Source organism: Diceros bicornis, chromosome 7, assembly GCF_020826845.1.
Source record: "Diceros bicornis minor isolate mBicDic1 chromosome 7, mDicBic1.mat.cur, whole genome shotgun sequence".
Taxonomy (NCBI): Eukaryota; Metazoa; Chordata; class Mammalia; order Perissodactyla; family Rhinocerotidae; genus Diceros; species Diceros bicornis.
Genome location: NC_080746.1, coordinates 64504302 through 64518524, shown reverse-complemented (window position 1 = coordinate 64518524; position 14223 = coordinate 64504302). Strand labels below are relative to the sequence as shown.

At 47.6% G+C, this 14223-nt stretch overlaps 1 protein-coding gene across 1 annotated transcript; it reads left to right on the top strand.

Annotated features, from left to right (window-relative positions):
* The first annotated feature begins 4798 nt into the window (after positions 1-4798).
* HPX (hemopexin) lies at positions 4799-13459 on the top strand. The gene is made up of 10 exons (XM_058544668.1): positions 4799-4914; positions 5063-5127; positions 5230-5301; positions 5478-5599; positions 7258-7411; positions 8087-8299; positions 8563-8694; positions 12603-12733; positions 12815-12977; positions 13096-13459. The coding sequence occupies exons 1-10, from the start codon at positions 4832-4834 to the stop codon at positions 13353-13355; spliced, it is 1395 nt and encodes a 464-aa protein (XP_058400651.1). The 5' UTR covers positions 4799-4831; the 3' UTR covers positions 13356-13459.
* Positions 13460-14223: the final 764 nt, after the last annotated feature.

The following is a 14223-nucleotide window of genomic DNA, read 5'->3' as shown; positions in this document are numbered from 1 at the left end:
CATAGATTCCTGATTAGGTAGTCTGCCTAAGCCATGCAGAAGGTGTCTCAAGGTGGGATCACTCACTTCCTCCTGGACCTGATCACAGGGGCCATTTTCTTTCCGATTCAGGCTTTGGGCCCAGAAGTAGGTGGAGGTGGTACCTGGCAATGGAGGCTATGCCTTGACTTGGCCTAAATTTTAAATGATCTTTACAGACTTGAGGGTTCCAGCAGAGCCCCCACTGGGACAGGTCAGAAAGTTACTTTTTGGTCCTGCAAGGGCTCACACCTTGCTTATACAGGGCTGTCTGTTTATCGGAACAACCCTATGGCCACATGTGGCCTGAGGTTCATTATTCATTCAACAAGTACTTCTGAGCACTTACTATTGGTTGGACAGAGTGGTGGGTCCTGGGACTACAGACAGAGATGATCTCTGCCCTTATGGAGCTTCTAGTCCGGTGGGAAGGCAGGCAAACAAGCAAACACAAGAAGCTAAATGCATGATGAGAGTTTGTGTTAGAGCTGTGAAGGAAATGAATAAAATGCAAAACATAAAATAGATAGTGACTCTGGTGTTAAATAGGGTGGGTAGGGAGGGCCTCTGAGAAGTGACCTGAAGGTTGTGAGGGTGGGTAGGGAACCAGCTGTATTAAGAAGAGGAGGTAGAGATTTCTAGACAAAGTAAGAGCAGCTACAAAGGTCCTGAGGGGTCAAGATCTTGGTGTGTTGAAGGACCCAAAAGGAGGCCAGGGTGATTGGAAGGGAGGAGGGTGGAGGCAGAGAGGAAAGGAGCAAGTTTGGAGAGTCAGGCCTGAATTACATCACTTAACTCAGGTAGAGAGTTTGGATTTGATTTGGAGTATAACAGTAAACCACGGAAAAGCTTCAGTGACAGGATGAAAGGATGCCTTATGAGATGACCTGGCAGCTGGACAGTGATTCTGTGGGGTGGGAAGAGAAGTGAGAATGAAAAACGGAAGAAAATTCAACATCTCTAAACTGCTCCTTCGAAGACCGCGTGTACCTTCAAGTCATCAATAGTCTTCCAGTTCTGGGAATGTTTCCCAAGAAAGTAATTGGGCAAAGACACAAAGAGGTGTGTGCACCAATGTCTATCACAGCTTTATTTATAACAGAAAAAAAAAAAATCCCAGAAAAAACTAAACGTCCATCAGCAGGGAATGGTTATACAAAGTTTTGCTTAAACATATAATGCAATTATGCGCATCCTTTAAAAATGCTGATGTCTGAGATATACTGTTAAAGAAAAAAAGTTTTATAAAATCATATCTTTGTTTTAAAAGGGACGTTCTAAGAATAGAAAAAGGCTGGAATAGATAAAATGTTAATAGTGGTGTTCTCTGGTGAGTAGAATTAAAACTAATTTTTATCTCCAAGAAAAGAAGAGTTTTAAGCAGGAGCATAAGGTGGTCTCAGGTATGTTTTTGAAGATTAGTGTGGTTGCTACGAAGAATGTATTGCAGAAGGGCAGGAGAAGCAGAGGGAGAGGCTGCTTCAGCAGTCAGATGAGAAATGACGGTGTTTGCATTACTAGGGAGGCAGAGAGAAGTGGACAGATTTTAGGTCTAATTAGGAAGTGGGAACAAAGAATTCAATATTTAATAAACTCATACAGTATCTCACACACCGCTCTAGGCACTGAAGATATAACAGTGGATAAAGCAGATACAATTCTTGTTCATTAAGGCAGTGTGATGGACAGTGGGGTTGCTGGAACTGGTTTGTACTGGCTTACGAGAACCCACTGTCAAATTCAGAAAGTTTGACAGCTGGTTGTTAAAACCCAGCCATTATTAAAAATTAGATTATGTAAACTTAAAATTAAATACATTTTATTAAAATCAAAGAAAATAAATACTCAAACCTCATCACTTCCTAATTATTTTATTGCATTTTACTACCTGTGCTCTCGAGGTTATTTACATCTGTCATATCTGCTTGGTGGAAATACCATATACAGTAGTACATTACTGTGTATTTCTCCACGTTTGGTGGGGTCTTGCTGGTAGCTTGAAATTGGCCATGGTGGGAGTATTTACACCACAGAATCAACAAATGCTACAGATCAGGGCTTCTTCCCCTCCAGAGCGCTGGCTGTTAAACATTTACCAGTAGCCCCCTTGATAGGGTAAGGAGCACACCCTGAGGAGTCAGGCAGCCAGAGTTTAATCATGGTTCTACTACTTGCTAACAATGGGATTTGGTTAAGATACCTAATGCCAGTCTCCTTATTTGTAAAATGGGACTAATAGTACCATTTATATATGACTTAATGAAATAATCTATATCAAGTACTTAACACAGTGCCAGACATACGTGTACCCAATAGATATGAGCAAATTATTATTATAATTTTTTATTCATAGAGAAGCAAGAATGGACTATGCAGGAAGGCCCAGTATAGACAAAGCAAGAGAAAAAGTGCAGGTTGGGGGGCCAGCCTGGTAGTGTAGCAGGTAAGTTCGCGTGCTCTGCTTTGGCGGCCTGGGATTCGCAGGTTCTATCCCGGGCATGGACCGACGCACCGCTTGTCAAGCCATGCTGTGGCGGCGTCCCGTATAAAGTAGAGGAAGATGGGCACGGATGTTAGCCCAGAGCCAATCTTACTCAGCAAAAAGAGGAGGATTGGCAATGGATGTTAGCTCAGGGCTAATCTTCCTCACACAAAACAAGTGCACGTTGGAGGAGTCAGTTGGGAGCAGGGAGCTCTTTTTGGTGCCTAGAGCTTTATCCCAAGCCTTCCAAGCCCGGGGAAAGGGAGAATCCAGTCTCTGCTCCCCGGAGTACCCAGGCACAGGCAGCAGGCCTAGCATACCCGGCATCAGTGGGCCCCAGGAGAAATGACTGAGGTCAAAGAACTCAGATTAGCGGCAGGGCAGGCTGGACATAGCCGTTCCAAGGGACAGTGCGTCAGCATACAGCTTAAATGTGGCCCTTGGCGATGCACGAGAGAGCCCTGTCCATGAACACATTTGCAGGCCTACATTCAGACCCCCTTTGGGGGAAGCCAGAAAGCTACTGGTTAGGAGGATTGAGAAGACTACATGGAAAAGGAAAGAGTAAGATTTTTCTGGGCTTGAATTCTCCAGGAAATCAAGCAAGAGACTGAGGTCCCTCAACCCGCTCTGGGCAGCAGGGGTTTGCAGAGGAAGGGCATGTGCCATTAAGGCCCCACAGGCAGGCTGAGAGGAGTAAGGAAGGAAGGCTGCAGAGAGCAGTTTCTGGGAGGAAAACTCCTGGACTCTGGCCTCTGGTTGGAGAGTGGGAACACACTGATCCCTGCGGCCTCCAGGGGGCGCTCAGGCCCAAGCATGGACAAGCACTTTCTCTTCAACCCAGGCCAGAGGGCTGGGAAGGACTCAGGACAAGCGGAAATGGCCACCTCTAGTGAGGAGAAGAGAAGCAAGGCCCATAGCTGACTCTGCCCATATTTGTCTTCAGAATCAGCAGCTGAGTCTCAGGTGGAAATGGGGCAGGCTTTGGGAGTGGCCCCAGGGAGTATTGAAGATAGCAGGCACTAGAGATGCAGGTCAGATCCCATCCCAGGGCTTGAAGTGGAAAGGGATGTGGGGCTGGGACACTGAGAGAGAAACAACCATAAGATGAAGGGCAGTGACGAGGGGACCTGTGGCCCTCGATCACAATATGCCTTCCATCATAATACACCCCAATTCCTGATATTCTCCTTACCCCAGAAGGAGGAAAATTGCCAGAAATTTGGCTGTAACACTAGCAACACTAGTTAGTATTTGAAATTCATTTTTTTTCATTCAACAAATATTTGTTGAACACCTATAATGTGCCAGGTACTATTTTAGGTGGAGAGAATATAACGGTAAACAAAACAGGCAAAACAAAACAAATAAAGAAAAAAGCAACAAATAAATAGATGAAATAATTTCAAGTTTTCATAAATGACATAAAGGAAACAAGGGATAATCTGAAATGGCTGGATAAGGCGGTGCAGAAAGGCTTCATTGAAAGGATAACATTTAAGCAAGAATCAGCTGTAAATATTGTGAAACCCGAGTTACAGTTCTATTTATTCTGTGATGGGTAAATAAAGCACTTTCCCCTTAAGGTGGAAATGACAAAGAAAGACTAATTACTCGTAGTGCCCTCTGGAAGAGAGACACCTCTTCCTGCCGGGTTACCATCAGCCCTTCCCTCCCAGACATTGAGAAGCTCTCTGCGAGTGGGGGTGGGGCCAGAGTGGGACATGGACATTTGACCACGGTGAAATAGTATTGACCCCTCAAGGGCAAAGCTGAAGGGGCTTGGGAATGCCTCAGAAAGGCCCTTGATGGAGCTTGGAAAAAGCTGTTCTCTGAGTATTTCTAAGTATGTTTGTATGTGTGTGTGGTTGCTAAGTATACATAAGTATCAGTGTCTTTAGCTGTTTTAGCAGGGCTTCTCTCTTAGTACACAAAAGTGCTAGTTTCGTCGTCTTCTCTCCTCTCCCACTGCAGAGGTAAATCCAACCACAGAAGGATGATCCTCAATCAATCTAGCCCCTTCCCTAGGGTCACCCAGACCCATCACCAAGGTGATGAGAGTCACAGCTGGGCATCAATGGCTTGAGCTAGTCACTGCTGGAAAGTCATTGAAGGGGGATGGGGCCTCCTGCCGGGAAGAGTTAGTCCTGGACTCAGCTTTCTGTCCAGACCCTGACCCTATTTGCATTGATGTAATCGGCCAATATTGGCAAAGTCCTGAGAGGCAGCTCATTCCCAGTAGGCTTAGAGGTGGGTGTGGCGCTGCTGCCATCTCTATATAGAGAGTTCAGCCAGGTGCCTAGAGCTGTCCTGTGGCCTCTCCGGCTCAGCATGGCTCAGGCACTGGGAGAATCAGTTGCACTGGGGTTGTTGGGCCTGTGCTGGTCTCTGGCCATTGCCCATCCTCTTCCTCCGTGAGTAAAGCTGGCACCGGGGAAGGACTGGGGTCTGGGCTAGGGTGGGATAGGGCGAGATTTTAGGCCTGCGGCAAGTTTGGGGTCAGGAGCTAAGGGAGAGGGACTGGGCGCAGGGGACCCAGACATCTGTCTGTCTTCTCTCTAGGGCTAGTGCCCCTGGGAACAGAGCTGAAGGTGGGAATGGGGTCAAGCTGGACCCAGACGTGCTCGGTGAGGCCCCGACTCCCTGAGTCTGTCTATCTGTCTGGCTGTATCTCTGCACTGTATCATCTGACTGGTCTTTTACTTGCCATCTCCCCACCTCCACCCTAGAACGCTGCTCAGATGGCTGGAGCTTCGATGCTACCACCCTGGATGAGCATGGGGCCATGCTGTTTTTCAAAGGTAGGAGGGGCTGGGTTGGGGCATTTGGGACCTCAGACTTGGTCCCCTTCACAGAGGGGGTATCCATCTGTGGGAGATTTTATGAAGTACCTGGGAGTATCACCCACAACTTCTCTGTAACTATCTCAGTAAGACAGAGGTTGTTCTGGGTCCCTCAGTGAGTGTGCATCTTTCAGGGGAGTTCGTGTGGAAGAGTCACAACTGGACCCGCGAGTTAATCTCAGAGAGGTGGAAGAATTTCAACAGCACCGTGGATGCCGCATTCCGCCACAGTCACGACAGCATCTTCCTGATCAAGGTACTGCTGGGCCAAGTTCAGGGCCTGGCCAGAAAGTGCTGGAATCCACACTAGCGACCCTCCCCCATGTGGCCTTGGCATGGAGCCCTTACCAATAGGTTCCAGGTTTCCTCCCACTGTGCCCTCCTTTCTCAAATAAACTCAGGTTAAGGGAGTGTGTGTGTGCACGTGGGCCCGGCAGGCGCAGCATCCAGTGGCTATTCTTCAGTCCTAATCTTCGTCCAGACCTCTCTGCTACGCCTCACTCACACTGTTGGCCATCCTTCCCTTCCTGGCAATTTCTTCCCTTGGCTTCCATGACCCTGCATCGGGTCCTCTTCACATGATGGCCAGGTTGTGCACAACACAATGGTACCTGGGCAAGCAGGAGAGTGGAGGATGAAACCCAGCCTGTGCTTATTGAGTCCCGTTGCCCTGGCCCAGGCTTGGTCTGCTCAAAGGAGGGGGCGCCTTCTCCTAACTTGCACATAGGTGCTGTGTGGTTGGGAGGCCCTCATTGCCAGCCTTGTTTTCCCTCCTGCTTCTTTTCCTGCTCTTCTCAGGCTTCTCTTCCTCTGCCAGTCCCTGAATGTTCCTGGGAGATCCATCCCAGCCATTCCATTACCTCCCTGGGTCTTGTCAACCATTGCCATGGCTCTGAGGACTCTATGTGGTGGGCACCAGATCTGGCTCTCTCCCAGAGCTCCAGATATCTCTTTCCAATTTTGTGGTAGACATCTCCAACTTAGATGTCCTGCAGGAACCTCAAATTCAGCATCCCCCAAACTGAACTTAGTATGTTCCTTACAAATCCACTCCTCCTCCTGTGTTCTCTGTCTCAGCAAATGGCACCACCACATGCCAGTTCCTGCAAGCCAGGTGCACGTGGGTCTCGAGATCTGGCCCTTGGTTATCTTTTCAGGTTTGTCTCCTCCCCCACTACCTGCACTGTGTGCCAGCCACAGGAGACTACACGTAGTTCTCTGAGCACACTCTGTACATGCTGCTCCCTCTGCTGGTAACACTCTTTCCACACTTTTCCACTTAGAAAATTCCTGCTCAATTTTCAACTCTTGGCCCAAGTGCTTCCTCCTCTGTGAAGCCTTCTAGGAATTCTCTAGGTAGACTTAGGCAGTCTCCCTACATCCCCAATGCCTTTCACATGTTTCCACCTTGGTGGCTGCATGGCCAGGACTGTAGGAATAATTTCTCCTTTTGTACAGTGAACTCCTTGAAGGCTGAGACAGTCTTGTCATCCTTTTATCCCAGTGCCTCTCACAATACCTGGCATATAGTAGTCATTCAGGAACTGTTCCTTGAATGAATAAATAGATAAATGAACAAATGTATGTATGAATGGATGGATGATTGTAGGATGACTATTTGTCGATGTGTTTGCCAAGACTAATACGGTTGCTGAAAAGTGGGCCATGGGAGTGTCTGGTTGTACATAACCAGATGTGTGTGTGTTATAGTAATAGTGATGGGATTTGCACAGTCTAACTGAGGGTATGTATTTGTGCAAGAGGAGAGTACATTGTTGTCCACAGACTGATTGAGCGTGTATGGGGCTGCAGGAGAGTATCAGATAAATGCAATAGAACAGAGATGTTGTGTGTGAATGCAGAATGGCAGTATGGGAGGATGCATAGTTAAAAATGGAGTGATTTTGTATGCAGGGGGACAAAGTCTGGGTGTACCCTCCTGAGAAGAAGGATAAAGGATATCCAAAGTTGCTCCAAGAGGAGTTTCCTGGAATCCCGTTCCCACTGGATGCAGCTGTGGAATGTCACCGTGGAGAATGCCAAGATGAGGGCATCCTCTTCTTCAAAGGTCAGTCCAGCCTGGAGTAATGGTGGGTTGGTGGTGATGGAGGCAGTGGTAGGGATGGTGGTGGTGGTGGAGCAACTCTATGGCTTCCCAAGGAAGGGAAGAAATAGAGAATCCAGTTATGTTCTAGAGGTCAATTAGGGGAAGGAGAGGAAGTCGTCCTGAGGAAGGTAACTGGGTATAATTCCGCTAAAAGTTCCTCATTGTTCCCCATCACCCTTAGGACAAATCTATGTTCTTTAGTCTGTCATATAAGGCTCTCCATGACCAAGCCCCTATTGACCCTCTAGCCTTGACTCTCATTATACCCTTAACTTGAATATGAAGCTCCAGAACTGTGTGCTGTTCCCTGGACACCCAATCTGCTTCATGCTTCAGACTTTCCTCTCTGTGGAGTTCCATCTCCTAGTTTGCCTTGTAACTCCTGCTTCAGATTTTAGTTTAAGTATCATCTTCTCTGGGAAATTTTCTCTGACTCTCCCCACTGCCCTTGCTGAGCTGATCATCTGCAATTTGCTGCTGAATTTTACTGTATGATCACTCTCCTCAACTGTTTACCTGCTGGACTGTGAGCTCCATGTGGCCAGGACCTTATCTGGCCCATCCTGGGGCCCAGTGCAAGCAAAAGGGAGAGCATAGCCTGGCTTCACTGAATGCTCGTTGATTGATTGGACAAAGGTAACCGCACGTGGTTCTGGGACTTTACTACGGGAACTGAAAAGGAGCGTTTCTGGCCGGCCGTTGGGGACTGCTCCTCTGCCATGCGATGGATCGGCCGCTACTACTGCTTCCAGGGTAACCAGTTCCTGCGCTTCAACCCCCTTTCTGGAGAGGTGAATTCCAAGTACCCTCTGGATGTCCGAGACTACTTCATGCCCTGCCCTGGCAGAGGTGAGAAAGCCCTAGCCCCTGGGTCCTAGTGGAATTCGCCCACCTTCCCTGAGTTTGCAGACCCCATATGCCCCAGCTCCCATCTGCACTGTGTGCTATAACACCTTAGCCCTTGCCCTAGCCCCATTGTCATTCTGGCTTTTCCCAGCTGTCATCATATGGGAGAAGACCACAACCCCACTAACCCAGCAGTCTCTTCCACCTCAGACCTCTCTGACCTCTGGCCTCCTTCTGTGTTCCCCCTCACTTATATCTTCCCCCAGGTCATGGACACAGGAATAGGACCAGCCATTGGAACACTACCCACCATGGCCATTGGGATGTGCCCTGTGGCACAGATATAGCCTTGTCTGCACTGCTATCTGATAACCATGGTGCCATCTATGCCTTCATTGGTGAGAGATGCCCCCCGACTCCCCAGTCTCTGCCCTCCATACCTCCCATCTCTTTTACATGTGTCTCCCATCTCTGATACATTTCCTCCATTTTCATCACTGCATCCCTTATTTTGTCCCCTTGGTCTCACCATCCTTAGCATCCTTTGCATGCCCTTTTTCACCCCTCATCTCCTCTGATGCATATACTGTTCAACCTTGTCTCCATTGCCCAGGCCTCTAATTCATCCACCTGCCTGCCTCCCAGTACCATCTGATCCCAGGTCTGTGCCCTCTCTGGACCTCTCTGGGTCTCTTTGAGGAATCATATTCCCTTTGTTCTTGCATGTCTTGCTAGGTCCTCTGGCTCCCCCTGAGCTTATCTTGAGGAGCTCCATCTTTTTCCAGGTGCCTGGTTCCTATATCCAGGCCTTTGGGCACAGCACTACCTGGGGATGAGATGTTCCCATTGCTGAGAACCAACCAAGAAGTGTTGGGTCACTTAGAGCTTTAGGAGATAGATAGCTTCACTAGCCCAAGGAGGTTTCTCCTCTGAGTGACCAGTGGAGACCCCTCCCCAGACCTGTGGCATTAATTGGTAAAGTCATCTAATGACACCTAGGGATGTTCTGGGGTTAGTCAGGCAGGTAGTGATGAGTCTTGATCCACACTTGAGAACAGCTCCAAGAGAAGGAGTGAATAACCATAGTACACTCAGCCTAAGATATTTGTATGATCAGATATAAATGTAAAATAGTGGTGAGAACATAGAGTAGGGAAAATTCTTTTTTGCTCTTAACTCCTGGACAGATCTGATCAGATATGGCTACCAAGCTATAAAGAAAAATACACAGTCACAAGGAAAGCATATCCCCACAACAGGAATGCATGCTGTAATAAGAACATACACCTGTGATGAAACACACCTATAGTGAAAATATAGACCTACACAGAGAATATATGTCATGGTAAGAACGCATAAGTATCAGGAGAACATGCAGCTATGGTGAGAGCGTGGGACCACTGGGAGGACACACAGACAAAGTGCTATAGAGATAGAGATAGAGATAGAGATAGAGATAGAGATAGAGATAGAGATAGAGATAGAGATAGAGATAGATGGATGGATAAATAGATATAGCTAGCTAGCTAGCTACCTACATGATGATAGATAGAGAGAGAGATAGAGAAAACAGGGCCACAGGGACCACACAGAGATGTCACGAGAATACTCAGCCATAGAGAAATCATAGAACCTCAAGGCAATATGGCCATCACTCGAATGCAGCTGAACTCCTAAATTCAAAGGATAAGCTATGTTCCAGAGCTGTTGAGAGAGGACCCAGGCATGGAGAGAACACAGTTATGTTAAAAATATCCAGCTGAGGTGAGAACCCACTATCTTGTGAGTATCTGTGTGACCCAGATACTCAGCATGGGGCTGATCCTCTCCTCTCTTTGATGAATTTTTCTCTTTTCTCTACCTCATAGCTTTTTATCCATTCTTTCTGCTTTTTCACAACTTTGGCTTGCACATGGACCAACGTGTCCTCTCCACCTTCTCTCTATTCATGATCTTTCAGCCTCAGATCCAACTGATGACAGCCTCAGTTACTCTTTTTTTCCTAGTCGGATTTCCAGAGACAGAATCTGACTGGCCCAGTCCATATTTTTATTCCAGACCACATTAAAGTGGTTGCTGGTCAGCCTATGCATTGGCTGTTGATGAATTGGAGACTCATCATTTATTTCCAATGCACAAAGAGTAGCATAGCTCTGATCCTCAAAATGGGGGCCATGAGCAGGGCAGTTTCAGCAGGATGGGAAGGTAAATATGCAGTCACCATGACATGCCCAGTAAACAGCTATACAGAAAACTTGTGGCTGCAGCGAGAACACCAGGTATTTATTCAACAAATATTTATTGAGCACCTGATAGACACTGGACATTGTTCTAGACAATGGGATTACAGTAGTCAACATGGCAGATGAGACACCTTCCCTCACAGAGCCTCCTAGGGAGAGAGGACAATAAGACAGAGAAAAAAGGAAAGAGAATACTTTCAGGTAGTATTAATAGCTGTGAAGTGTCCTAGGAACATCAGAATGTTTCTCATTCTGAGATACCACTTGGAGCTAGTATAAATGGATTTAAAAGTTGTTGATATTTTTAAATATAAAATAAAAAATGTTAAGGGTCAAAAAAAAAAAGCTGTGAAGAAAATAAGACAAGGTAACGGGACAGAGGTGAGGAGAATGAGGGGCCCCTTCTCTGAAGAGATGATTTTTGAGCTGAGATTTCAGTGATAAAAAGGAATTAGCCACATAAAGCACTGGAGGAAAAGCATTTTAGGGAGGGTGGACAGCAAATACTTTGAGGAATCAGGAAAGGAAGCCAGTTGGCTGGAGCATAGTAAAGGTGAGTGGCTTGAAAAGAGAGAGGCAGGGGCCAGATTACATAGGCTTGGTGTGGATTTTCAACTGTAAAAGGAAGCCTAGGGTGGGGGTCTTGAGCTGGGCTGTGATATGTTCTGACTTATTTTTTTAAAGATCATCCTGGCTTCTGTGAAACATAAGTCATACAGATACAACTGTGTAAGCACAAATTCAGCTAGTAGTTTTGCAGTTGTCGGCATTAGAGGTAGTGACAGCTTGGACTAGGATAACAGCAGCAGAGGTGGTAAGAAGTCCTCATGATATATTTTGGAGGTTGAACCAATGGCATTAACCGATTTATCGGACATTGGTCAGAGTAGGGAAAGGAAAAGGAAGATTTCAAGAATGACTTAGCTTTTGGGGATGGGGCAACTGGGTGAATAGTGGTTACTTTTTCTAAAATTAGGAAAGACTAGGGAAGGAGCAGGTGTGTGTGTGTGTGTGTGTGTGTGTGTGTGTGTGTGTGTGTGTTTGGTGGTGGCAGAAATCAGTTTGGACATGTTAGGTTTTTGGCGCCAAATGGCCCCAACTGGACACGTCAGGTAGCCAGTTGAGTTTCAGCCTGATACTCAGGGGAGAGGAGAGGTCCATCAGAGCTGAAGAGAAAAGATTGAAAGTCATCAGCATGTAGATGGAATTTAAAGCCCTGGACTAGGTGAAATCACCAAGAGAGTGAGTGTAGATAGAGAAGAGGCCCAATCTAGGGGATTCCAGTACTAGATATCAGGCTGAAGAGAAGAGTAGTCAAAAAGATAACAAGAATGCTGGAAGAGTCTGGTATCATGGGAGCCAAGATCCCAAAAGATACTTAAAGAAGGGAGTCATGAGGAGTCAAACACTGCTGAGTGGTAGAAGAAGATGAAGACAGAGAATTGACCATTAGATTTGGAAAGCTGGAGGATACTGGCGACCTTGAAAGGAACACTTTCAATGGAGGAGGGAAACAGAATGTAAGGGAAGTGGGTTGAGGAAGAAAAGGTAAATGGGAGCTTAGACAATTCCTTTAATAAGATGTTATGAAAAGGGGAGAAGAGAATTAGGGCGCTGGTCTGGCTACCCCCATACTCTCCTGCCACCTCAAGGGGATTAGAGAGCAGGCAGCATGAGAACCTCAGTGGGAACTTGCTGGGGTGCTTACCTTTGAACTTCTGGCCACTATATCTCATTGTCTATAGCATCTCTGCACGTGGACATCTGAGACATGTAGGGAGATCCCACCAAACCCCATGATGTTGGCCTCACACGGCAACTTGGCCACTGTTCTCTACGCTTGCCCTTCTGTCAGGCTCCTACTGACTCCAGTTCCAATCAGGTCACAATGCCCAACTTTGCCAATCAAGGCCTGCTCTACTCCCTCTCACTTGGCCTCTTCCCTCTTGACCTCTGGATGCATTCTCTCCTCCCTCTCAGGACTCATCCCTGCACCTGTCACTTGCCTTTTCACTGCCCAGCCTTTTACCACCAGCACTTGAGGTACTTCTGATACTCCATAGGGTCCCACTACTGGCGCCTGGACACCAGCCGAGATGGGTGGCATAGGTGGCCCATTGGCCATCAGTGGCCCCAGGGTCCTTCAACAGTGGATGCTGCTTTTTCCTGGGAGGATAAACTCTATCTGATCCAGGTGTGTGTTGGGAGAGTGGCTTGATGTAGAGGCTGAGGGGATATCCAACTCTTGTGCTGATTCATGTCCTTTGTCCTCCAGGGCACTCAGGTGTATATCTTCCTGACAAAGGGAGGCTATACTCTAGTAGATGGTTATCCAAAGCAGCTGGAGAAGGAACTTGGGAGCCCTCCTGGCATCAGCCTTAGGGCTGTGGATGCAGCCTTTATGTGTCCTGGGTCTTCTCGGCTCCACGTCATGGCAGGTGAGGAGAGTCTGGGTGCAAAGGCTTGTTCTGCTACTTCTCCATGACATAGGTCCCCACTGGGCACGAGAAGGGCTAGGTCAGGATCTCCATATTATGTCTGGTGCCTTCTTCCCAGGACGGCGGCTGTGGTGGCTGGACCTGAAATCAAGAGCTCAAGCAACATGGACGGAGCTTCCTTGGCCCCATGAGAAGATTGATGCGGCCCTGTGTGTGGATAAGTCCCTTGGCCCTCACTCGTGTTCCGCCAACGGTCTCGGCTTGTACCTCATCCAAGGCTCCAATCTGTACTGCTTCAGTGACGTGGAGAAACTGAATGCAGCCAAGACCCTTCCCCAGCCCCAGAGAGTGAACAGCCTCCTGGGCTGCAATCATTGAGAGGCCTCCTGATGTAAGTCTGGCCCAGCCCCTTCTCCCCATTTTCCTTACAATAAAGCCAGAGTGCTTCTTCTCTTGAATCAAGGGGACCGGCTGTGGAACAAGCTCACTTCTTTCTTTGAACTGAGAAGCTAGTAACATCTCTTTTTTGAGGCTCTCAAGCTCAAATGAGGCTGCAGGAGGCAAAGGAGGGGAGGGCTGAGGGACAAACCTCATTTCTGCACAGATGATTCCTAAATCCAGATCATCAACTGGCTTCTTCCAGACTATCTACACATAGAGGGAAATGGAGGACCAAAGGTAGGAGAAGGAACTGCTGTGTTTACCCAGCAAGTAAGAGGCAGAGCAGGGACTCCAACCCAGCCTGCTAATAACTCACCACAGCTTGGCCCCAAGGCATCAGGAAAATAGGGCCTGGGGCAGCTGTGCATGAGCAAAGTGAATTGGCTCAGAGTTGCCATGGAGGACCATGGGGGCCCTCAAATTGTGGTTCCAGGTGGTTCAGGCAGCTCCACACCAGAAAACGAGGCTTTGGTCGCCATGAGTTAGGCATAACAAGTGGAGTGAAGTTGAAGTGGGGAAACAGAGACACCTCTGTGTGTCAGAGGCAAGCTGGGGAAAGGGCAGAAGGAATAATTTGTGGACCTGGCACCATGAAACACATTTGCAGAACACAGCCCCTGGGGAGTCCTGCTGGTTACCCTTCAGTCCCCGGTGAATGTTGTCTTGGTGGAGGTTGCAGTGGTTGGTTCTTTTCTGATCATAAAGTGACCAAGGCTTTAGGTTCCAAACTTGCTGACAATCATTTGACTGGGAATTGGGCCTGGACTATGGACAACTGGATCTCAGGTGAGACCCTTTTCTACCT

What these genes read in the sequence shown, in the direction of transcription:
- HPX (XM_058544668.1), top strand. Translation starts at nt 4,832, where the DNA reads ATGGCTCAGGCACTGGGAGAATCAGTTGCACTGGGGTTGTTGGGCCTG. An exon ending in GCTGGACCCAGACGTGCTCG is followed by an intron (nt 5,128 to 5,229) that starts GTGAGGCCCCGA and finishes CCTCCACCCTAG; the next exon opens with AACGCTGCTCAGATGGCTGG. An exon ending in ATAAACTCTATCTGATCCAG is followed by an intron (nt 12,734 to 12,814) that starts GTGTGTGTTGGG and finishes TTTGTCCTCCAG; the next exon opens with GGCACTCAGGTGTATATCTT.